The sequence below is a fragment of the Aquarana catesbeiana genome, linkage group LG01 (genome assembly GCF_042186555.1).
Source record: "Aquarana catesbeiana isolate 2022-GZ linkage group LG01, ASM4218655v1, whole genome shotgun sequence".
Lineage (NCBI taxonomy): Eukaryota > Metazoa > Chordata > Amphibia > Anura > Ranidae > Aquarana > Aquarana catesbeiana.
Genome location: NC_133324.1, coordinates 278737159 through 278762586, shown reverse-complemented (window position 1 = coordinate 278762586; position 25428 = coordinate 278737159). Strand labels below are relative to the sequence as shown.

At 42.4% G+C, this 25428-nt stretch overlaps 1 protein-coding gene across 1 annotated transcript in view; it reads right to left on the bottom strand.

Annotated features, from left to right (window-relative positions):
* Positions 1–25428, bottom strand: part of TOP3B (DNA topoisomerase III beta) — a 133110-nt gene that overhangs the window by 72729 nt on the left and 34953 nt on the right. Inside the window, exons 5-9 of the mRNA XM_073629054.1 lie at positions 17763–17837; positions 15930–16126; positions 13913–14069; positions 3327–3440; positions 581–671 (exon numbers count right to left, since the gene is read on the bottom strand). Coding sequence (XP_073485155.1) covers positions 581–671; positions 3327–3440; positions 13913–14069; positions 15930–16126; positions 17763–17837 — 634 coding nt within the window. The remainder of the gene's footprint in view (positions 1–580; positions 672–3326; positions 3441–13912; positions 14070–15929; positions 16127–17762; positions 17838–25428) is intronic.

The following is a 25428-nucleotide window of genomic DNA, read 5'->3' as shown; positions in this document are numbered from 1 at the left end:
GCCAGGAACAAAGATTCTTGCAGGAAGATATTTAAATATTTGTTCTCCTCAGATGTGGCCCAGTAGACACTAACAGGGGCACAGAGTCAGGGGGGAAACCATGCGGTCGTGGAGGAATTTAACCACCTGTGACCAAAATCCTTGAAGAAAGGGACAGGACCATAGTAGGTGATAAAATGTGCCTCTTGGATCTCCACACTTGGGACATGCTGGACTCTCTTCCGGCCTATATTTGGAGAGGTGGATCGGTGCTAGATAGGATCTGTGGACGACGTAGAGGTGACTGAGGCGGTCAGACAACTTGGGGGACACTAATTTGCAAGAGGCCAGCACCTCCTCCCAGCCACGGAGAGGCGTTTTTAAGCTGTAAAGAAAAAAAAAAAAAAAAAAAAGCCTGACGCTCCTAAAAGCGGCAAGAAAAACGCCCTTTGTGCATGAGGCCTAATAGTTCTTTTTCCCCATTTAGAATGTTACAATTCAACCCCAAAGTTTAGGTTGATGTGTTAGATCAGCTAGTTGTATATCTGTAAAGTCACTTAGTAGGTTTAAAGTCACTCATTACAGCATGTTTCCAACGTACCCAGTGCAGAGCTTGCCACACGCAACATTTCCACAGTGTTTAACGCCTGCGGCCTTTGCTTGGCCTTCTCTTTCTTACTGACAGATTCCACCTGCAGGCAAAATACTCATTCTGAATACACTTCAGCAAACATACACAAAATTTTTAGTGTAACTGGGTGAGCCTGTGTTTACAAAAGAACACTGAAATGATATTGCAGTGCCAAATTATACACAAGTGTAGTACAGTATTTTAATGACAGAAAAACAAGGATATTTCATTTAATAATGGAATGGACAAAGCACAATCAAAATGTTCTCTATTATTACTTGTCTAACACAGATACTGTGCTGGTGTCAGCAGATTCACCTAACAGGCTAATATCAGTTTTGGGCTGCTCTCTAAATTTTGAAGTATAAGCAGGAAACACAGGCAGATATTGAAATATACTGGATAATAAGATCAAATAAAATCAAAGTTATATATAAAGTATAGTATAAAGTATATATAGTATAGGAGTGTGAACAGTGAAAGCCAGTACTAAGATGAGATGGCATCTGACTACTGTTGTCCTAGCTAACTGGATCCCTTTTCTGGCAGCCTGGACATGCATTTGTCAGAGAAATGTAACTCAACACCTGTAATTCACTCTTTTCTAGTTATTGCTGTTTATCTGTTAAGCTATGAGCACAGTAAGTTCTCAGTTATCCTAGCTGCGCTGTGTGTAATGCTAATATACACTGCTAGTACTACGTCAGGCATGACACAAAAATGAACATTCGCCTGTTAATAGAACATGAGGTCAAAAATCAACCCCCATAATTTTTTTTAAACAAAATGTAAAGGTCATTTACACTGGAAAAACATCTGATGCCAAGGCCTTTCATTTTAATATGTGCTTATTACTTGTTGGCTAAACCCCTATCTTACTCAAAATTATGCTTCGATCAACTATTCTGTTGGGAAAAATTTTAAGGTACAGCCAACCTTGAGGATAGAATAGCAAAAAGCAATTCGTGTTTATGCAACCTAATAATTATTTAAAGAAGAACTATAGGCAAAACTTTTTTTTTTTTGGATAGAGCAAAGGAGGGTTATAACCCCTGCCAGATTTTCTTCTTCTATGTCCCATAGGAATATTTCCCTTCTATTTCTTTTCTAGGGACAACCCAAAATGTGGGTTTTTCTTTCACTTTTAATGAAAATGATGAACAGGACAAATAGAGAGGGCGAATCTCCCCAACATGGGTGCAGATACCAATAAAATCTCACTAGGGTTCTAATTCATCTCTACTTTAACTAAAGGCAAAACATTTTTTTCATTTTAGATACTTTAACCACTTCAGCACCGGAAGAATTTACCCCCTTCCTGAACAGAGCACTTTTTGCGATTCGGCACTGCGTCGCTTTAACTGACAATTGCGCGGTCATACGACGTGGCTCCCAAACAAAATTGACGTCCTTTTTTTCCCACAAATAGAGCTTTCTTTTGGTGGTATTTGATCAACTCTGCAGTTTTTATTTTTTGCGCTATAAACAAAAAAATAGCGACAATTTTGAAAAAAACGCATTATTTTTTACTTTTTGCTATAATAAATATTCTCAAAAAATAATTTAAAAAAATGTTTTTCCCTCAGTTTAGGCCGATACGTATTCTTCTACATATTTTTGGTAAAAAAAAAATTGCAATAAGCGGTTATTGATTAGTTTGTGCAAAAGTTATAGCGTTTACAAAATAGGGGATAGTTTTATGGCATTTTTATTAATAATTTTTTTTTACTAGTAATGGCGGCGATCAGCGATTTTTATTGTGACTGCGACATTATGGCAGACACATTGGACATTTTTGACACATTTTTGGGACCATTGTCATTTATACAGCAATCAGTGCTATAAAAATGCACTGATTCCTGGGTAAATGACACTGGCAGTGAAGGGGTTAACCACTAGGGGGCAGGGAGGGGTTAAGTCAGTACTAGGGATGTGTTCTAACTGTAGGGGGGATAGGCTAGCTGTGACACGTCACTGATCTCTGCTCCCGATGACAGGGAGCAGAGATCAGTGACACTGTCACTAGGCAGAACGGGGAGATGCTGTCTACATCAGCATCTCCCCGTTCGTCCTCTCTGTGAGGCGATCGCGGGTATCCCCGCGGCGATCGAGTCCGCGGGACCCGCGACCCGACTCACGGAGCTCCCGGCCGGCGGCGCGCACGCAATGGCACGGCGGGGAATTCAAATGAGACTTACAGGTACACCCATTTGCCCAGCCGTGCCATTCTGCCGACGTACATCGGCGTGCGCCGGTCAGGAAGTGGTTAATGTAACTGTGTCTAACTGAAACCAACAGCACAATTACAAAAACAACGAAATTTAAGGGCCTTTTGATTAGGAGTTAAACTGCTGCTTGCACCACATTTTAAGTATCTTCAGGTGCTTGCACATCTTTTTAGCTTTCATTTTCTGAAGCCCATAAATTCCCAGGCCATTTTGGCATCTCGTTTTTCTGGAGAAACAGCCTGACCCTACCACCTCAAAGCCTTACTGTTCGCTCAGCATTGTGATGAGTGTCCTTCATGACCATTAGTGAGGTTTCAGAGGCAGAAGGGGTACGGTGCAGCTCATAATTCAAAAGGTTGAGTGATCTTTAAAAGTCAGAAGAGGCTGGAACATGCAGGCACTGGAAGGTTCCTGCTATTTGGGCAAGCAGTATTTCAGGTATGTATTTTTATTTCAGGTGTACTTTAAGCTTGTAAACAAAAATGTACCTTAGCTTCCCTGCTTGTCTTTGTGATATTTAGGAACATCTGAGCAATCTCTCGGTCGAAGACCCGCACTCGGTCCCAGTCCAGTGTAAGAGGATGTTCTTGGCCACGGCTCACCTGAACAAACAAAAAAAAAAAAGGCTTTGCGATTGCTTGAGCACAAATCACACAGGTGTAAGCGTTTGCTTATTTTTTCCTATTTTATCATTGCAAAAGAAGTTTATTGTTTTGTTCCTTAAAACGCATAATATATATATATATATATATATATATATATATATATATATATATATATATATATATACAGTGGCTTGCGAAAGTATTCGGCCCCCTTGAACTTTTCAACCTTTTGCCACATTTCAGGCTTCAAACATAAAGATATAAAATTTAAATTTTTTGTGAAGAATCACCAACAAGTGGGACACAATTGTGAAGTGGAACGAAATCTATTGGATATTTTAAACTTTTTTTAGCAATTAAAAAACTGAAAAGTGGTGCGTGCAAAATTATTCGGCCCCTTTACTTTCAGTGCAGCAAACTCACTCCAGAAGTTCAGCGAGGATCTCTGAATGATCCAATGTTGTCCTAAATGACTGATGGTGATAAATAGAATCCACCTGTGTGTAATCAAGTCTCTGTATAAATGCACCTGCTCTGTGATAGTCTCAGGGTTCTGCTGAAAGCGCAGAGAGCATCATGAAGACCAAGGAACACACCAGGCAGGTCCGTAATACTGTTGTGGAGAAGTTTAAAGCCGGATTTGGATACAAAAAGATTTCCCAAGCTTTAAACATCGCAAGGAGCACTGTGCAAGCGATCATTTTGAAATGGAAGGAGTATCAGACCACTGCAAATCTACCAAGACCTGGCTGTCCCTCTAAACTTTCAGCTCAGACAAGGAGAAGACTGATCAGAGATGCAGCCAAGAGGCCCATGATCACTCTGGATGAACTGCAGAGAACTACAGCTGAGGTGGGAGAGTCTGTCCATAGGACAACAATCAGTCGTACAGTGCACAAATCTGGCCTTTATGGAAGAGTGGCAAGAAGAAAGCCATTTCTCAAAGATATCCATAAAAAGTCTCGTCTAAAGTTTGCCACAAGCCACCTGGGAGGCACACCAAACATGTGGAAGAAGGTGCTCTGGTCCGATGAAACCAAAATCGAACTTTTTGGCCACAATGCAAAACGATATGTTTGGCGTAAAAGCAACACAGCTCATCACACTCAACACACCATCCCCACTGTCAAACATGGTGGTGGCAGCATCATGGTTTGGGCCTGCTTTTCTTCAGCAGGGACAGAGAAGATGGTTAAAATTGAGGGGAAGATGGATGCAGCCAAATACAGGACCATTTAGGATGAAAACCTGTTGGAGTCTGCAAAAGACCTGAAACTGGGACGGAGATTTATCTTCCAACAAGACAATGATCCCAAACATACAGCAAAATCTACAAAGGAATGGTTCACAAATAAACGTATCCAGGTGTTAGAATGGCCAAGTCAAAGTCCAGACCTGAATCCAATCGAGAATCTGTGGAAAGAGCTGAAAACTGCTGTTCACAAACGCTCTCCATCCAACCTCACTGAGCTCGAGCTGTTTTGCAAGGAAGAATGGGCAAGAATTTCAGTCTCTCGATGTGCAAAACTGATAGAGACATACCCCAAGCGACTTGCAGCTGTAATCGCAGCAAAAGGTGGCTCTACAAAGTATTAACGCAAGGGGGCCGAACAATTTTGCACGCCCCACTTTTCATTTTTTTATTAGTTAAAAAAGTTTCAAAAATCCAAAAGATTTCGTTCCACTTCACAATTGTGTCCCACTTGTTGGTGATTCTTCACAAAAAATAAAAATGTTATATCTTTATGTTTGAAGCCTGAAATGTGGCAAAAGGTTGAAAAGTTCAAGGGGGCCGAATACTTTCGCAAGCCACTGTATACACACACACACATACATTTATTTTTGGCTCTAAACACCACCACAATGGATTTGAAAAAGAAACAAACAAGATATGCTTTAACTGCAGACTTTCAGCTTTAATTTGAGGGTATTTACATCCAAATCAGGTGAACGGTGTAGGAATTACAACAGTTTGTATATGTGCCTCCCACTTTTTAAGGGACCAAAAATAATGGGACAATTGGCTGCTTAGCTGTTCCATGGTCAGGTGTGCGTTATTCCCTCATTATCCCATTTATAGGAGCAGATAAAAGGTCCAGAATTCATTTCAAGTGTGCTATTTGCATCTGGAATCTGTTGCTGTCAACTCTCAATATGAGATCCAAAGAGCTGTCACTATCAGTAAAGCAAGCCATCGTTAGGCTGAAAAAACAAAACAAACCCATCAGAGAGATAGCAAAAACATTAGGTGTGGCCAAATCAACTGTTTGGGTCATCCTTAAAAAGAAAGAACGCACCGGTGAGCTCAGCAACACCAAAAGACCCGGAAGACCACGGAAAACAACTGTGGTGGATGACCGAAGAATTCTTTCCCTGGTGAAGAAATCACCCTTCACAACAGTTGGCCAGATCAAGAACGCTCTCCAGGAGGTAGGTGTATGTGTGTCAAAGTGAACAATCAAGAGAAGACTTCACCAGAGTGAATACAGAGGGTGCACCACAAGATGTAAACCACTGGTGAGCCTCAAAAACAGGAAGGCCAGATTAGAGTTTGCCAAACATCTAAAAAAGCCTTCACAGTTCTGAAACAACATCCTATGGACAGATGAGACCAAGATCAACTTGTACCAGAGTGATGGGAAGAGAAGAGTATGGAGAAGGAAAGGAACTGCTCATGATCCAAAGCATACCACCTCATCACTGAAGCATGGTGGTGGTAGTGTAATGGCGTGGGCATGTACGGCTGCCAATGGAACTGGTTCTCTTGTATTTATTGATGATGTGACTGCTGACAAAAGCAGCAGTATGAATTCTGAAGTGTTTCGGGCAATATTATCTGCTCATATTCAGCAAAATGCTTCAGAACTCATTGGACGGTGAATCACAGTGCAGATGGTCAAGGACCCGAAGCATACTGTGAAAGCAACCAAAGAGTTTTTTAAGGGAAAGAAGTGGAATGTTATGCAATGGCCAAGTCAATCACCTGACCTGAATCCGATTGAGCATGCATTTCACTTGCTGAAGACAAAACTGAAGGGAAAGTGCCCCAAGAACAAGCAGGAACTGAAGACAGTTACAGTAGAGGCCTGGCAGAGCATCACCAGGGATGAAACCCAGCATCTGGTGATGTCTATGCGTTCCAGACTTGAAGCTGTAATTGACTGCAAAGGATTTGCAACCAAGTATTAAAAAGTGAAAGTTTGATGGATGATTGTTAATCTGTCCCATTACTTTTGGTCCCTTAAAAAGTAGGAGGCACATATACAAACTGTTGTAATTCCTACACCGTTCACCTGATTTGGATGCAAATACCCTCAAATGAAAGATGAAAGTCTGCAGTTAAAGCACATCTTGTTTATTTCATTTCAAATCCATTGTGGTGGTGTAAAGAGCCAAAAAGATTAGAATTGTGTCGCAATATTTATGGACCTGACTGTATACCGTATTTATCGGCGTATAAGACGCTCTTTTTTCCCCTTAAAATTCAGGGGAAAATCGTGGGTGCGTGTTATACGCCGATCCCCGCTGTCTGGAGGAGCGAGCACCGCCAATATACACATAGCCGAGTGTACTGTGTACTCGGCTAGGCTCAGCTCTGCTTGCTGTCACGCCCAGTCCCGCCATTGGACCTGTGTTATGTCCATCATAGAAGACAGGCCAAGGGGTGGGACTGCGAGAGGAGCCAAGTACACAGGATATCCAGCTCTGTATATCTCGGTGGCGGTAATTTTAAACGATAAGGCTGCAATGACACTGGGCAAGAAGACTGCAATGACACTGGGCAAGAAGGCTGCAGATGGACACTGATCATTCTGCAATGATGGGCAAGGCTGCAGATGGACACTGATCACTCTGCAATGATGGACAAGGCTATATATACACGGTATATATATATATATATATATATATACACATACATACATATATATATATATATATATACACATAGATAGATAGATAGATAGATAGATAGATAGATAGATAGATAGATAGATAGATAGATAGATAGATAGACACACTGAGCAAAATTATAAATGCAGCACTTTTGTGTTTGCCCCTATTTATCATGAGCTGAACTAAAAGATCTACGACTTTTTCTATGTACACAAAAGGCCTATTTCTCTCAAATATTGTTTACAAATCTTTCTAAATCTGTGTTAGCGAGTAATTCTCTTTTTCCGAGATAAGAGATAATCCATCCACCTGACAGGCGTTGGCATATCAAGATGCCGATTGGACAGCAAGATTTTTATTGATGGCATTTTGAATGCACAGAGATACTGTGACGAGATCCTGAGGCCCATTGTTGTGCCATTCATCCACAACCATCACCTGATGTTGCAGCATGATAATGCACAGCTCCATGTTGCAATGATCTGTACACAATTCCTGGAAGCTGAAAACATCCCAGTTCTTGCATGGCCAGCATACTTACAGGACATGCCACCTATTGAGCATGTTTGAGATGCTCTGATAAGGGCATATAGGACACCGCTTTCCAGTTGCTGACAATATCCAGATACTGACTGGTTTTCAGAACCCCTCACCCCCCCCCCCCCCCCAATACAGTAAAACTGCACATTTTAGAGTGGCCTTTTATTGTGGCCAGCCTAAGGCACACCTGTGCAATAATAATGCTGTCTAAACAGCATCTTCTTATGCCACACCTGTGAGGTGGATGGATTATCTCGGCAAAGGAGAAGTGCTCACTAACACAGATTTGTGAACAATATTTGAGAGAAATAGGCCCTCTGTGTGTCATAGAAAAAGGTTGTAGATCTTTGCGTTCAGCTCATGATCAATAGGGGGGGGGGGGGGGGGGGGAAACTAACATCAAGCACGGAAAATGTGACCCGTGTAGGTGAAAAGTGAAAGAAGTGAAAAAAGGAAAAGCAGCACACCAACCTGGTGTAATATAATGTCCAGATTTATTATGAAGATCAAAAACTCACACATTTAAATGACAGCAGAGCTTGCATATGGCCTGTATCTCAGCTCAGTGAGATGAGCCCACTTCACTATGGCCAGACATAGAATGTGGCTTCCTGCATTAGGGTCCAAGGATGTTAGGAGGGAGAGATCAACTACCCTTTCTCACAATGGCATAGAGCAGCATCCTTGTTGCTCTGGAGAGAGCACCTGTACAGCTCCAAACAAAGACGGCAATTATAGCAAAAGTGACACTTTCTAGAGTCTATATCTAAACAAATCACATTGTTGGGTGCTGCTTCACTGAGGTTCCAGAGTAATGAGGATGCAACTGTATACTATCCTAAGAACCAAGACATGCCCCCCAACCCTAAACACTTGTGGACCATCACGCAGGCTGGCCACAGTGAGTGGTCTCATCTCTTAAAGTGGTTGTAAACCTCAGAAATTAAATATGAACAAATCATATTCCTCTATAGTGTGTGCTTGTCTCAATTAACCACTTCAGCCCGTAAGGATTTACCCCCTTAATGACCAGAGCACTTTTTACAATTTGGCACTGCGCTGCTTTAACTGGTAATTGCACGGTCATGCAATGTTGTACCCAAATGAAATTTGTGTCCTTTTTTCCCCACAAATAGAGCTTTCTTTTGGTGGTATGTGATCATTTCTGGGATTTTTATTTGTTGTGATAAATACGGAAAAAAAAATGAAAATTTAAAAAATATATATATTCTCTACTTTTAGTTATAAAATAATCCAATAACCTCAATTTTAGTCATACATTTAAGCCAAAATGTATTCAGTCTTGGGTAAAAAAAAATTTCAATAAGCATATATTTACTGGTTTGTGCAAAAGTTATAGCGTCTACAAACTGGTATATTTACTGGAATTTATGCAGCTTTTAGTTTAGGACTGCCTATCTAATTTCTTGAGGTGCTAAAATGGCAGGAAAGTACAAAACCCCTCCAAATTACCCCTTTTTGGAAAGAAGACACCACAAGGAATTTGCTGAGAGGCATGTTGAGCCCACTGAATAATTCAATTTTTTGTCACAAGTGATTGAATTGAATTAAATGATATATTGCTCACACATGCCATGGGTGTATGTAGAATTACACTGCAAAATACATTCTGCTGCTTCGCCTGAGTACGGGGATAGCACATGTTTAGGACTATTTGGGAGTCTAGCTGCGTACAGGACCCCGAAAACCAATCACAGCCTTCAGGATTTCTAAGGGCATAATTTTTTTATTTCGCTCCTCGCTATCTATCACATTTTCGGAGGCCATGAAATGCCAAGGTAGCACTAAACCCCCAAATGACCCAATTTTGGAAAGTAGACACCCCAAGCTATTTGCTTAGAGGCATGGTAAGTATTTTGCAGATCTTACTTTTTGTCACAAAATTTTGAAAATTAAAAAAAGAAAAATAAGAAAAATGTCCTTTTCTTTATTCATGTTCCAAAACAAATGAGAGCTGCAAAATACTCATCATGCCTCTTCGGGTGTCTACTTTCCAAAATGTAGTCATTTGGGGGGGTTTGTTCGATCTTGACATTTCAGGGCCTCCGATAGGTAGTGAGGAGTAAAATCACCATTTTATGCCCTTAGAAAGCCTGAAGGCGGTGATTGGTTTTCGGGGTCCTGTACGCTACTAGGCTCCCAAAAAGTCTCACATGTGGTATCCCCATACTCAGAAGAAGCAGCAGAATGTATTTTGGGGTGTAATTTTACATATACTCATGCCATGTGTGAGAAATATATCATTCAGTGACAACCTTTTTTTTTTTTTTTTTTACACAAAGAATTGTAATTTTTTACCAAAACTTGTGGCAAAATATAAAATATGTAATGGACTCAACATGCCTCTCAGCAAATATAGCTTGGGGTGTCTACTTTCCGAAAGGGGGTGAACTGTCCTGGCATTTTATACCCAACATTAGAAGTTCTTTTTTTTTCATGCAGCCTGTGGGTTAAATGAAAAAAGAGAACCTAACAGATTCCTCCATTCACATCAATCGACTGGTGGTATGCCCACCATTAGAATAATGCCCCGAATCCACCCACTTCTAATGATGGGCATACATGCACCGTTCTTTTTTTTTTTTTTTTTTTTCGTTCAGCCCATGGGCTGAGTGAAAAGAAAGAACCCTCCAGATTCCTCCATTCACATTGATAGATGTGGATGAAGAAATCTCTGTCAAGAAAAGTAAATAAAAATATATGCTGAAGCATAGGGGCAACCTGCCCCTAATGTTCACCCCTGCCCCTATGCTTTGGCATATATGCTCTTTTAACCATGGTGGTGAAATTATCTCCTACAGCGCTGGAGTCCCTGATTTACGTATGGTGAGAGCAAACCCTGTTGCTGTCAAAATAAATAAATCAGTGCTGCAGCTGAATGGCATACCTGCAAAGCAAACAATGGTAACAATAAATCACAGTATCAATAAAACATTATCTTAATAAAATAACTTTTTTTTTATTGCAATCTGTGGGGAAAAAAAAAAAAAGAGAGTAAAAAAGATATGCCGAAGCATAGGGGATATCCGCCCCTAATGTCCAACCCTATTATCATTCTTCAGCATATATGCTCTTTTATTATTAACTGTGGTGGTGAAGTCACCTCCTACAGCGCTGGAGTCACAAATTTACATATCGTGAGAGCAAACCCTGTTGCTGTCAAAATAAATAAACCCGTGCTACAGCTGAATGACGTACCTGCAGAGCAAATAATGGTTAACAATAAAACAAAGTATAACAGTAGGACATACCTGCAAAGCAAACACGATAAAACACAGTAACAATAAAACATTACAGTTAAGGATAAAATACAGTAAAACAGAGCAGAACAATAGAGAGAGAACAATAAAACGACAACTATTTTTGGCTTTTTTTCACTTCTTTACACTTTTATTGTAACTATAAATGTTCCAGCTTAGGAGTATGCCCTAGGACTGTGCCATGCTGTACCCTATTCTAATACTCAAATAGTGTATGTTAGCGACAGAAACCGTCACCGATGCAGAGACCAGGTTGGTCAGGACAGGAGGGACAATAAAAACGGGTGTCATGCCTATATCCATGTTTTCTGCAGACACATCTTCTTTGGGGTGTTCTTTGGGTAGAGGTACCACGGAGGACATCCACTGCATTTGCATTGGGAAGTTAGGCCACAGCACCAGATAGAGAAACAGATAGGCTGTGATGCTCTCTTCCTGGAATTTTAGGTCGTCCTGACGCTTTGTATAGTACATAAGTGTTCAGCAGAGCCAATTGAAATAATTATACAGACACTTTTTTTATACCAGCGTCTGGCCTTACAGCATTTAAGTACGGCGCCAAAATCTGGTCATTGAAGTCTACTCCTCCCATGTTAAGGTTGTGTTCGTGGACACAGAGGGGCTTCTCAACAATACCAGTCGTCGTCGTAATTTGGACTGTCGTATCTGCGTGAATGGAGGACAGAATGAAAACATTCCATGTGTCCCTTCACTTCACTGCAAGCAATTTATTACATGTCAAGCAGGCTCTCTCCCCCATCTAAGTTGGGAATCTATAAGTCGTTGGGGGAAGCCCCGGCGATTAGATTGCACGGTGCCACATGCGCCAATTCCAGAATCAAAAAGGTGACTAAAAACTGGAAAGTAATAATTGTCCCCATACAAGTGGTACCCATTTCCGAATAACAGTGACACCAAGTCCCAAACAATCTCACCACTGCTCCCTATGTAGTCTGGGCAGTTGGGGGGCTCCACGCTGCTATCTTTTCCCTCGTAAACCAGAACACTATATGTATAGCCTGTGGTCCTGTCACAGAGCTTACACATCTTGACCCCATATCTGGCATGCTTGCTGGGGAGAAACTGTCTGAAAGCAAGGCGGCCAGAAAACATAATCAGGGACTCATCAATGCAGACAACTTGATTGGGAATAAACAAGGCTGCAAACTGTTGGTTGAAGTGGTTTACAAGGGGCCAAATTTTGTGGAGCCGATCATATCCAGGGTCACCCCGAGGATGACAGCGTTCATTGAAATTCATGAACCGCAAGATTTGCTTGTATTGATTCCTGGTCATGGAAGCAGAGAACACAGGCATATGGTGAACTGGGTCAGTGGACCAATATGACCGCAACTCAACCTTTTTAAGTAATGCCCATAAGGAGGGATAGGCCCAGAAAGGTCTTAAACTTGTGAACCATTATAGGTGTCTGGGCGCTGCAGAAGTGGTGGACTGCCAATCAGGATTTGCAAACGCTGTTGTTTTGTGTGCTGGCAGGTGACTGGGCTGATCCTGTTAACGCTGCGTTTTTGGGCACACTAGTATAGATCTGATCAGATAAAAGATATTGATCTGTTCAAACACTATTCTAGTAAGGGAGGTGTATGGTGTGTGCATGTGTTTGCGCTACTGGCAAAGGGTTATCTGGCACTGTCTGGGATTGAAGCTAACTGATGCTGATACCGGTCGCTAACTAGCTAACCCGTGACACTAATACAGTGATCAGAAAAAAGATCTGTACACTATACTAATGCCACAGTGACAGGGAGTGAAAGGGTTAACTGGGGATGATCAAGGGGTTAAACCTTTATTAGGGACTATATGACGGGTACCCTAAACCTATCTGGGACTACCACTAACTGCCCTAACGCTGTTTAGAGTCACAAGTGAAACGAAGACAGTGATCGGAAAAGAGATCTGTACACTATACTAGTGACACTGTGACAGGGAGTAAAATGGTTAACTTGGGGGGTGATAAAGGGGTTAAAACCTTTGTTATGGAATATATGGGGGTACCCTAAACATACCTGGGCCTACCACTGTCACAAACTGCCCTAACGCTGATTAGTGTCACAAGTGACACCATTACAGTGATCAGGGAAAAATCTGAAAACTGCACTTGGTGAAACTGACAGGGAGTGAAAGGGTTAACTGGGGGGGGGGGAGTGTGCCTATGTGTATTGGTGTTAGTGTAGTACTCACTATGGATGTCTTCTCTCGCACCGGAACCGAAAAGGGCTCCACGAGGGGAGATGACATAATTTCCTCTGCCTGTGTTTGCATTACACAGACAGAGGAGGCATTTCATTCGCCAGAACCGATCAGCATGTCCAGGCCAGAAATCATTGTAGATCAATCGGATCTGTAGCGAATCCAATCATCGCGGGGATGGCGGGAGCACACGCACACCCTACCCGCGACCCACATACACCTACGGTGATTTGCGCAGCGGTGCCAAACTGCCGCAGTATAATGATAGCGGCTGGTCGGCAACTAGTTAAGAGAAATAAGTGTCATTTTGTCTGCTGCTTTGGTTCCTCTGCTAGCAGCATGAATCGCTTCTGAAAGGTTATGCATATTTTTGCTATAAACGTCAGTGTGCTTTAGAGATTTTGGTGTACTTTTCAGATGAAAAGTAAAAGAAAAACTTTTCTTGAAGAAAGTCTATTGGTTGCCAAGACACAGTTCTTATGGACACATTTACACAAGGCTCAGGTACACCATCATCAATATGCAATATAATCTATGACTCGCCTTGACTTGAAGAACCCAGTAAGTCTCAGGTTTGAACGACTGAATCTTGTCATGTCTCTCCACACAAAATCCCAATGTGGGGGTCTGGCAGGGACCAAATGATATCAAAGAGCTATCCAGGTTACCATATTTCCCTTGAAAATACTTTGTCTGGAACCTATTTAGCAAACAAAAAAAAAATGTGAGACATCTTAAGCTTTTCTAGTCTTTTTGCTGACATTAGATTAGCTATAAATTGACCCCCAGAGAATTAGCTCATGACTAGCCATTGTTTCTCATAACCAGTTGGCCTGACAAGCAGAATTAGTAAACGCATTAATAACACCCTTTCCTCTTCTAATGGAGAACAGGTAAAGCTTGGCTTTGTCATTAACAGCTGAAAAATCTGTGTGCTATAAGCATTTTCAGCACTGAAAACTCACTATGGATCCTTAACGTTGCCATTAAAGTGGATGTAAACCCGATTCATAAAATTTGACCTAGGCACATATATCTGTAGTGTTTAGTTATCTATCTCCAAAGCACTAACACCCCTTTCACACTGAGGTGTTTCACAGGCGTTTTTTGCGCTAAAAATAGCGCCTGTAAACTGCCTCTTCTGCAACCCCAGTGTGAAAGCCCAAGTGCTTTCACACTGGGCAGTGCGCTTGCAATACAGGAAAAAAAGTCCTGCAAGCAGCATCTTTGGGGAGTTGCTGGAGCGGTGTATACAGCACTGCTCCACTGCCCCTGCCCATTGAAATGATTGGGCACCGTTGCCGAAGCGCCTGCAAAGTGATTCAGCAGCAGTGCTTTTCGGGCGCTTTTAACCCTTTCCTCGGCCACTAGCGAGGTTAAAAGCGCCCCACTAGCGGAGCTTTACCGCTAATGTGGCCCAGTGTGAAAGGGGTCTTAGTCCCCTGTCTTTCTGCTGTCTCATTCTTCTGTTATCAGCATGTTCACTTCACTGGGTATATGTGAGGGCTTACATCCACTTTAACAGCACTATCTTTACCTAAAAATCACACTGGGCTGTCAGATCAAAGTCAGAGGTTTAGGTATTGACTTTTTTTTTTTACTACATTGCTCCAGCTAAGACCAATGTATGTTTGCAAATTCCATACCTGGCCAATGCCTGTGGAAGCTGAAAACCACTTAAGAAGGTACCGCTACTACAGCTATAGCCTCCAGCTTCCATGTCCCATGCCAAGCCGCTGCCGAGGAGGTCTCAATAAATGGAAAGCATTCTCCAACTGGGCAAGTTGGAGAGACAGGGCTGGTGGTGCATTCATTGAGAAAACACAGGATGTTCTCTTAATGGCACCCATGCCAAGCGAGGGACCTCCTGTGCTCACTAAGCAGCCACTCCGCAAGGGTCCCGGAAGTTAGCGGCATTTACTGTATCAGCTGTGCCTACTACAGTGATTTCCATCTTTCATGGGCAGTCAGTCAGTCTAGGCACATTAGTTCAAGCTGGACGAACATAGCTTTGCAAAATAGTCTATACCTAAAACTTCAGCTTTAGGTTCGTCCATAATAAATTATACAATTCCTGAGTAGAAAATATTTCTAATGGCTTGCTTGATTTAGGACAACTGTACAAAATGGGCTTTTGTGATCATTCATACTGCATGCACTGAGGTTGTCACACAAAAGGTACCATATATATTCTTGTGGTGTAACTAGCTGTAATTAACATTTCCTTTTGAGTTACCACTGTAGGTACTATTTTACAGTAAAAATATATTGTACAGTACATAGCTTCTAAGCTTGTAGCACCCCGAGTGAAGTTTGTGTCAGTATTGTATACATTTTCATGGTTCTTTTGGGAGACCAAATCATTTCTTATATATCGATAGCTTTACTGTGCTTCACAAGTCCTTTTTGTCTTCCATTTTCCCTTCACATCTATTGGCACAATCCACAATCCCCTCTAGGCAGTTAAGTGAACATAATTATGTAATTGTCAACTTATATAAGAAGCAAATACATAAGAGCACATCTGTACAATAGGAATAGAAAGAGTCATGACGTTTACCTGGTGAATGCACAGCCGATTCGTAGGTCAAGCTCCTGTCTGGCATCTACAGAAAGAGCTTCATTCTTATTGGGCTCCCCCAGTTTGTTCATGGCATTCATGATATCCGTATCTGTGATGGAGCTAAACTTGGCACGGTAAATTGTTTGCTCCCCACCATGTGCTCTATTCATCACTGGCAGCACAGCATCTAAGACCTGAGAGAAAGGTCAGCAACATAAAATGATGGATTGTACAGGATTTATCAAAACGAAACTTAGAAAAGCTCACTAGCACTTCTCAGAAAATTAAATTTGAAGTGGAACTAGGTAATATAAAAAAAAAGACACATAGTATATGATGCAGACTGCAACTAACATTAACAAGCACTTTTTTGTTTTTGAGTCCTCCTGGAACACAGTTTTATTACCTTTTGATCCTGCCAGTAGATGCTTTATTTTCCATCTCCTATAACAGGTAAAGCTGTCTAACAAACGTGGCAGATACAGGGGAAGGGACAAATCATTTAACACTGACAGGGGTGCTTAGAACACTCAGCTTTTCGTCATATTTTTCTTAAAAAAAGAAAAGAAAAAAAATGTTTTTGTTGCTGCAACTGCTTAAAGAGTGTTACCTGGAGTTAGTCCATTTAAAGTTATCCTGACAACGCCACTGCACAATTTCATTGTAGAACGAACATTGCAGTCACCTTGTTAAAGGAAGTGAAACAATAAAAGTTCGACTGGCAGATCAATGTGTGATAAAATTGGATTTTTGTGCTCACTGTAAAATCCTTTATTTTGGAGAAAGTCAATACCCATTAGGTTATCCTGCTGAAAACACGAGGATTTAAAACTGTCAAAAAAAAAAATAAAAAAATAAACCAGTTCAGGATAAGCCACACTACTACCAGCATGCCTCAGTTTTGTGGCAAGCAATAGGGAAGGCATTATCATAAACACAAAGTGTTAAACCCGTGTCCCTCAATGAACACCAAGAAAGGGATTTTACCGTGAGTACAAAAACCCTATTTTCTTTCTGATGTACACAAGAAGTTAATAATTATCAAAAAGCAGTCAAACTGAGGGCTGTGCAACAGCAAACAGAATGCTAGGAGATCTACTAAAAAACAATAGAAATGTGGATTGCCTGCAGCTCAATGTAGAATGTAGAACTGCCTGAAGGACCTTGAACCCAAAGCTGACATCAGATGAGATCTGAACATCCACTTGTAGTACTTGAAAAACATGAACAGAAGACCAGGTGGTTGCCTTGCAAATCAGGGAAACAGAAAACTGATGTCAAAGAGCCTTAACATGGCCATAGATGGATTGGTTTTTCATTTTGATCACCAAGGCAGCTGATCAAAGAAAGGAAAAGAAAAACTGATTCCACTATCCACACATTCAAGGTGGATGGGGGAATCCTCCTGCTGCACCATTCTATTCTGGCAGCGGGACTCCTCTGCTGCCAGAATACACTGATCAGTGCTGCAGCAGATTGGCTGCAAGTGCTAATCAAGTGAAAATATACTGATAGACCCATTCAGGAGTGGTCGATTATTAGATCAACTATTCCTAAACAGGTACGGACATACATGGATGGAAATTATGCTGGTTCCTGCTAAACCGGCTGAATTTCGATCAATGTATGGCCACTTTAGGAGGCACATGACTGTGTCATATCAGATGCGAGCACTTTTAGGGTATTCTGACAGCTGGTGGGGCAAGTCGTCAAAATATAAGAGCTGCAGCGGGAGATTCGTCCATCTTTATGCTGAATGAAAAAAATCTGTGCATGTATGGCCAGCCTTACATAACAAGTTGTGGCGGATGGTTAAAAGGGGTTTGTTACCTCAAAACAGATATTTTCTCCTTCTTTGTCACAGTCCAGCCACAAGACTACATAGTCACAGCCACGTCCTTCAACCTGGGAAATAGAGACACAAAATTATCAGGTTACAAATTACCATTACCTCTAATTCAGACTGTCTTTGAAAAAGGCAAAAAAACAAATGGTCTTTAAAATTGACACCAGGAAGCCATTCCATAACTTTACACATTAGGAAGGTCACTTGCAGACACTACTCAGCTGCCAGTTGGTAAAATGGATAAAGCTTATGTTTGCTAACAAACATTTAAATAATAGCAAACTCGAGCAGTCTCATGAAAACAAAGATAGATTAATGTTATTAATAAAACAGCAGCCACCATAAATTTGTGTTAGGTGAAACATGAAGTTTAGTTTCTTTCCACTACAATACATTGTAGACATGTTATCCTAATATACTAAGAGAGCGTTAAAACCAAGTTTTCTTCAAGAATTTATAAGACAAATGTTTTGTTTACTTAAAACAAAACTGTCATTAAAGAAAAAAAAGAAGAGGGGCGTGTCAAACTTCCGGTATGTGAGGAAGCTTCTCTCCAGAGCTCCAACCGCGCCAATATCCTGGCGACCTGTAGGCTAAAACGTCTCACTTCATACTAACCGGAACGGATAGAGGAACACTCCGGGTATCCAGATATGGTAAAATACGGGCCGAGTGTGGACTCTAAGCCCGCGGAGAAGCTGGCAAAATTTGCACATGAGGATTCCCAAGATGGCGCCCGGCAGGGAAGGGGACGGCTTGCCGCAACTGTCCCACCAGACCGTGGATGGACCGAGGGGGATAGTGACTGGCTGGATCTGACTGACCCACTGGCACATCCCCTGCCCTCTCCAAGATCAGACTCTGAGGAGAGTGGCTCTGGTACACAGGGAGGAGAGCCGACGCTGCTGCAGATTATGGACACTATTAAGAGCTGCCATGCGGCCCTCTCCACACAAATAGAAACCATCCGGGTGGACTTTGCCTTGCTCAAAGATGACGTGCAGAAGGTAAGGCAAAGGGTTACACAGACGGAACAAAGGATAAGTGCAGTGGAAGATGATCTCAACCCTCTGCTAATACAGGTGAGAGACATGACGGCGGACAACAAATCCCAGGAGGCCAAAATGGGAGACATTAAAGACTGCGAAGGAACAACCTTAGATTCCTAGGATTCCCGGAAGGCACGGAAGGGAAGAACCCTGAGGAGTTCCTGCTGACCTGGCTCAAACAAGTATTTGGGGCTGAAAGTTTCTCTCACTTGTTCACTATAGAACGGGCGCACAGGGTCCCACTGAGAGCCCCCCTCCGGGGAGATAACCCAGACCCATGTTGGCGCGATTTCTGTACTTCAGAGACAAAGAGACCATACTGAGAAAAGCCCGCAACCTACCTGAGTTGATACACAACAATAATAGGATCTCCATTTTTCCTCATTTTTCTGCTGCCACGCAGAAACAAAGAGCAGCATTTCAGAGTGTGAAGCAGCGTTTGCGGCAACGAAGCCTACCATACAGTATGCTCTACCCTGCTAAACTGCGGGTTGTGCACAAAGGACAAACACAATTCTTCATGTCACCCAAAGAAGCGAACAGATGGCTGGAATCCCTGGTACAAGGTTAGTGATTTGACACCATTATCAGAAAGGGATATTACCCAGAAGACCCGGAAGGCCTCACGGGCAGAAATGACAGACATAATCTTTGCACCATATACTTTGGTCATCTGCATTAGTAATCAACAAGTTTGATGTATGCCGGTTTGTAAGATCCTGCTGAACTTAAGCCAAAACAGGGAAACTGTTATAAGTTCTTCAAGCAACGTGGTCCAGTGAGTGTTTGGTAAACTCACACATACCTACCCCTAAAGCTTCCTGTCCGGCTGGTACAGGAAGAATACCCCCCCTTTGGAAAAACTTTTGGTTTAATGTTAGGGGTAAAAGTCTGCAGGATGTTTGGGGCTGCAGACAGGGTGGGGGGAAGGGAAGTCCAGATCACCAGTGATGGTTCCAAGGATGGTTATGTTTTTTTGTTGTTTTTTTTTTTTTTTTGTTACTGTTGGGTATTTTCTAAGCTTTTTTTTTGCACAAGCATGGGATAAGATTGGGCTCTGTCGGTAGTTCCGATCTATGTTCACTAACACTGTATCAGACAGTTGAATTAAAAAATGCTGTCACTATCTGCCCTAGGGTTATGCTGTATGATAGTATATGTATGTTAACATGCTACCTCCGGAGGGAAAAACTGGAGGGTAATTATGTTGGGGGATCTCTGGCATCGTCGCTTCCCCACAAGCTACATACTATTGACCATATACTCCCTATGTATCCTGATGCAGTCCCTTAATCTCCTCTCATGGAATGTGAGAGGGCTTAATTCTAAGATCAAGCGAGCTCTAGTATTTAAATATATTTTAAAACGAAAGCCACATATCATATTCCTCCAGGAATCGCAGCTAGTGGGCTCTAAAACGTTGGCCCTTCACAGAGCTTTTCTAAGTAGGGCATTTCACTCTACATACTCCAGCTACACTAGGGGTGTATCTGTGCTGGTGTCTAAGTCACTTCTATACACTACTAAGACGGTGAAATTGGACCCTATGGATAGATATGTGGCCCTGGTACTGATCATTAATAATCAAGCCTACACCTTTGTAGCAGTATATATACCACCCCCATTTACAATAAAGGTGTAGGAGGCGATGATGGCAGAGGTGTTGCAGATGGCGGAGGGTCCTATTATTTTGGCTGGTGACTTGAATGCAGTGTTATCCCCAGATAAAGATAGATATGGGATGGCTACAGTGGGAGGATCCCACTGGAAGCATGTGTAAAACCTTATGATTTAGTGGAGGCATGGAGGTGGAAACACCCCGGCGCCAAGGAATATTCTTGTTTTTCCTCTACCTTTAATACCCTCTCTAGGATAGACTTGTGTTTTGTGTCCAGGGAATTGTTGCAGAGGGTGATGGATGCTCAATATTTGCCGAGGGCCATCTCCGACCACTCCCCCATGCTTCTCACCATTGACATGGAGAAACCACGGGGGTATGTGGTGTGGAGGCTGACCCCCCTGTGGCTTAGGGAGGAGTGCTTCGAGAGGTCCACTGCAACGTCCATTAACAATTTTTGGATAGAAAATAAAAGAGAGGTCCTGCTTGGGGGTCACTTGGGATGCTTTCAAAGCCACACTCCGGGGTTCCATTTCAGGATTGATTAAACTCCAGTCAGATAAGGGGTGGAAGGTTAGGGAGGTGGAACAAGTGGCCACGGAGTCTGAGGTAGAATACATTAAAAATCCTAACTCTGGCACACATAGGATATGAAGAGAGAGTATACGACAATTTGACTTGGTGTTAATAGAAAAAACGCAGAAAAAATTACTTTACCAATCGCAACGGATCTTTGAATTTGGAGATAAAAATAGCAGGCTATTGGTCTACTTGGCACACTCACAACAGGCTCCGACTTCTATCCCGCGTATACTTGACACAAATATGTAACTCTGTACATCACACACAGATATAGCAGATGCCTTTTTGCCATTCTATACGGAACTATCTACCTCAAGGGTGGACTATGGGTTGGAGGAGGTACGGGAATATCTGGGCCCAATCCCCCTATTAGAACTCACTGAAGAGGGGGTGGAGGAACTGGATAGTCCCTTTACGATTGAAGAGGTTATATCAGCTATAAGGTCCCTAAAACCTAATAAAACCCCTGGATTGGATGGCCTCCCGGTCGAGTGGTACGGGACTTACGCAGAAACTTTGGCCCCTAGGCTAGTGGAAATGTGCGAAGATGCATATGATAGGGGTTTACTGCCTGAGTCCATGAGAAAAGCATTGATAGTGCTGATCCCCAAGCCGCACAAGGATCATGATTTATGTGAGTCCTATAGACCAATATCTCTCATCAATGTCGACGCAAAAATTTTAGCTAAACTTCTGGCAAAAAGACTGAATAAGGTTATCGCATCTATTATCCATCCTGATCAAACAGGCTTCATTCCTGAAAGGTCGACTGCCATAAATCTGAGGCGCCTCTTCACTATAATCCAATCAAAGGGTCCTACCCTGGATACTCGGGTGGTGGTGTCACTTGACACTCATAAAGCGTTCGATTCCATAGAATGGCCTTACCTGATAGCGGTCCTTGGGCGGATGGGCTTCGGCCCAAGATTCATAAAATGGGTTGAACTCCTATATGCAGAGCCACGGGCTAGATTACGGGTCAATAATACCATTACGGAGCTCTTTAACATAGCTAGGGGCACACGGCAGGGGTGCCCTTTGTCGCCCCTGCTGTTTGCCCTGGCAATAGAGCCGCTAGCGGCTCTGTTGAGAGCGGATAGGCAAATCAAGGGGCGTAAGATTAATGAAAGGGAGGAGAAAACATCTCTATACGCAGATGATATGCTCCTATATTTTGAAGAGGCTGAGGAATCGCTGCCCACAGCCCTAGACAGAATCTCCGACTTTGGAAGATATTCCAGATTCAAAGTGAACTGGAGTAAATCCGTGATACTCCCCCTTGACTCTGTGTATGTTCCGAGACTCCCCCCGGAGGTTCCATTGAAAATAGTTCCCAAATTTAGATACTTGGGGGTCGAGATCCAGCTACCACTGAGCTCATATGTATCTAATAATTTGTCACCGGTATGGAAACAGCTAAAAGAAAGTACACAAACCTGGGCTAAGCTGCCTCTCGGCCTCCTTGGACGAATTAACATATTTAAAATGATTTACCTGCCAAGGTTTCTATACCTGCTCTGGCATGCCCCGGTCTATATCCCTAAGAAATGGTTTGTAGAAATAAATAAGACACTCTCCTCCTTCCTGTGGGGACCCAAGCCAGCTAGAATATCACTAGAGACACTTTACTTACCTATAAGGTCGGAGGGCTGGCTCTGCCAAACCTACGTTGCTATTATCTTGCTGCCCAACTAACACATGTGCATTGGTGGGGCTTCCCGCAGATGAATATCGCCTCGGTGGCAACCCAAGCAGCTCAAGTTCATTCGTATGAAGCACTGATCAATGTCCTCTATAGGAATGGTCCTTATCCGAAACAGGGTGCTGATAGTTTGAAATTGTCATACAAAATATTTCCTGTGTAATGCTAAAACGGGTGGGTCCAGCCTGGCGGAGTCTCCTAATGCTCCACTGTGGCATAATCCTCAGCTTAAAGAAATAGCCAAGGTACCGGACGGTTAAATATGCCCATCAGTTGTTCAGGGATGGAATCTTTAGGTCCTTCACAGATTTGAAAATTGAATATGCCATCCCAAATACTTTCTTTTTCAGATACCTCCAGCTACGTCATGCTGCAATGGCTCAATATGGTAGGGGCGAAGTAACTCTCTCCCCTTCTAAAATAGAAAAACTGATTGCTGAAGAAGATCACTCAAAATTGATCTCTAGGTACTACTCGGCTCTGCTGTCATCCTCTACTCCCAGAATGGAGGTGGTGGCTGCACAGTGGAAAACGGATATACCATCCCTTGCGGAGGAGACCTGGCTGGAGGTACTGGATACAATGTTGTCCGCGATCTCAGCTAGAGATAAAATGCTTCAGTTCAATTACTTACATAGAATTTATTATACCCCCAAAAGACTGCACAAGATGGGAAGGAGGGAGTCCCACGGAGTGTCCTCGATGCAGTGCAGAAATAGGAAACTTTTTCCATATGGTATGGCAATGCCCTCGGGTGATGTCATACTGGAGGACAATCCTTACATATATGGAAGAGAAACTTGGGCTCCCAAACATATATTCTCCGGCCAGGTGTCTTCTTGGAGACCTGGAGGAGGAAGAATTGTCCACATCACAGAAGACCCTTTTGCGAATAGTATTTTGCTATGCCAAGAAATCCCTGACCCTTAAATGGAAAAACTCGGACCCCCCCTCCCTTCAAGACTGGTTAAAATTGGTTAATAACGCTCTACCAATGTATAAACTTACATACCAAGCCAGAGGTAACAATAAAAAGTTTGATAAAGTCTGGGGAAAATGGATTGAAAATATATCGGGAGATATAGCGATATAAAAGATATATTGTCATTAGTACTGGAAGTATATCGACCATGACAACTGAGCAGTGAGAGAAAGAGCAAAAGTCATATTTTGAACATAGATGGGACACATAAAAACGAGGAAAAAGAAAGAAACAGAACAGTACGTGTGATAAACAATTTTATTGATTACTTTTTATGATAAAAATGGAATGCTTGCATATTAACAGTTATATGATTTAAATATATGATATCAGTTTGTAATGTATTTTAATGATATTGTATTAAAAAGTGAAATGTAATAAGGAAGTGTAAAATCTTGTGAATTTCAATAAAATTTACCCTTAAAAAAAAAAAAAAAAGAATAAGATAGCACCATAGCTTACAACACAAGACACCTGGTGCAGGGCGGGTGGAATTGGAGTCTGAAAGTACAGAATCTAAAGTTTACGGTTGAGGTGCAATACAGTTATGGGTTAGGGACTAAAGCTGGACATTCACTAGAAGATTTTTTTTCTGTTTAACCTACAGGCTGAACAAAAAAAAGAAAAGAAAAATCACCCCCAGCTAAACAGCATGAATGGACCAATCCCACACTACTTTACTTTATTCTGACAGTCAGCTCCATCAGTTGACAGACAACATTGGATGCTGCACCTAATTGGCTTGGCCAATATTATCCGCCTGGCATATTCGTTTTCAGATTAAAGAATGTCAGGCAGTAGGGTGCCAACAGGGCCACCTATTGCTCAAATTTCAGCCAGCAATCAATGTATGGCCAGCTTAAAGCTTGCATTTTAGGGGTGAATTGTTAGAATCGTGATTCAAGGGAAAGGTTAAGCTTTCAGGCGTAATTTTAAGGCCTCAAGCACACTAGAAAGCTAGTAAAAATGCTAAACAAAAAAAAAAGCTAATGTTTTAGCGTTTTTTGCCCGCGTTTAGCAGTGTTAGCCTAGTGTGTAAGCTACGTTTAGTAGCTGCAGCATTAAGGAGCGGGACTGCCAGTGTCCTTAAGAAACAGTGAATAGCTGGATGCTAAGGAGCAGAATGGGAGGCCGGTGTCTTGCCGAGAAAGTTCCCTCGGCGGATAAGGACCCCCCTGTACTGCGCAGGGCCTGCGTAGTACGAACTACTATCAGCCTCCCGAGATAGCCGAAGCTCAAAATGTTTAATCAGCTGTACACGGCGCCTTCCCCACCATCCAAGTGGACCTAGAGGGGGAATAAAAAAGAGCCGAGCGAAGCGAGGCCGTGCCCGAAGCGTGGTGAGCAAAGCGAGCCCGCGAGGGGCCCTCTTACAGGCGCCGTGTACAGCTGATTTTCCCCTTTTCACCTTCGGCTATTTCCGCCGGATCCTACTGCACAGGCGCAGCGCCTGCGCAGTAGAAGGGGTCCTTATCCGCCGAGCTGAACTTTCTCGGCAGAACACCGGCCTCTGCATTCTCCGCTCCGTTACTAAACCCACAACAGTAAAATCAGTCTGTATATGCAGTAAAGCATGCTGGTTATACTCTCTGTGGAACCTAAGGGGTTATTCCTCTGCATTGTGTAAAAAGGCTGTTTGATCCTGTCTTCTCTGATCATCAACTTCTCTCACTGTCTTCAATAAATCTCCTAATATTTACAGAGCTAGGACAAAGCT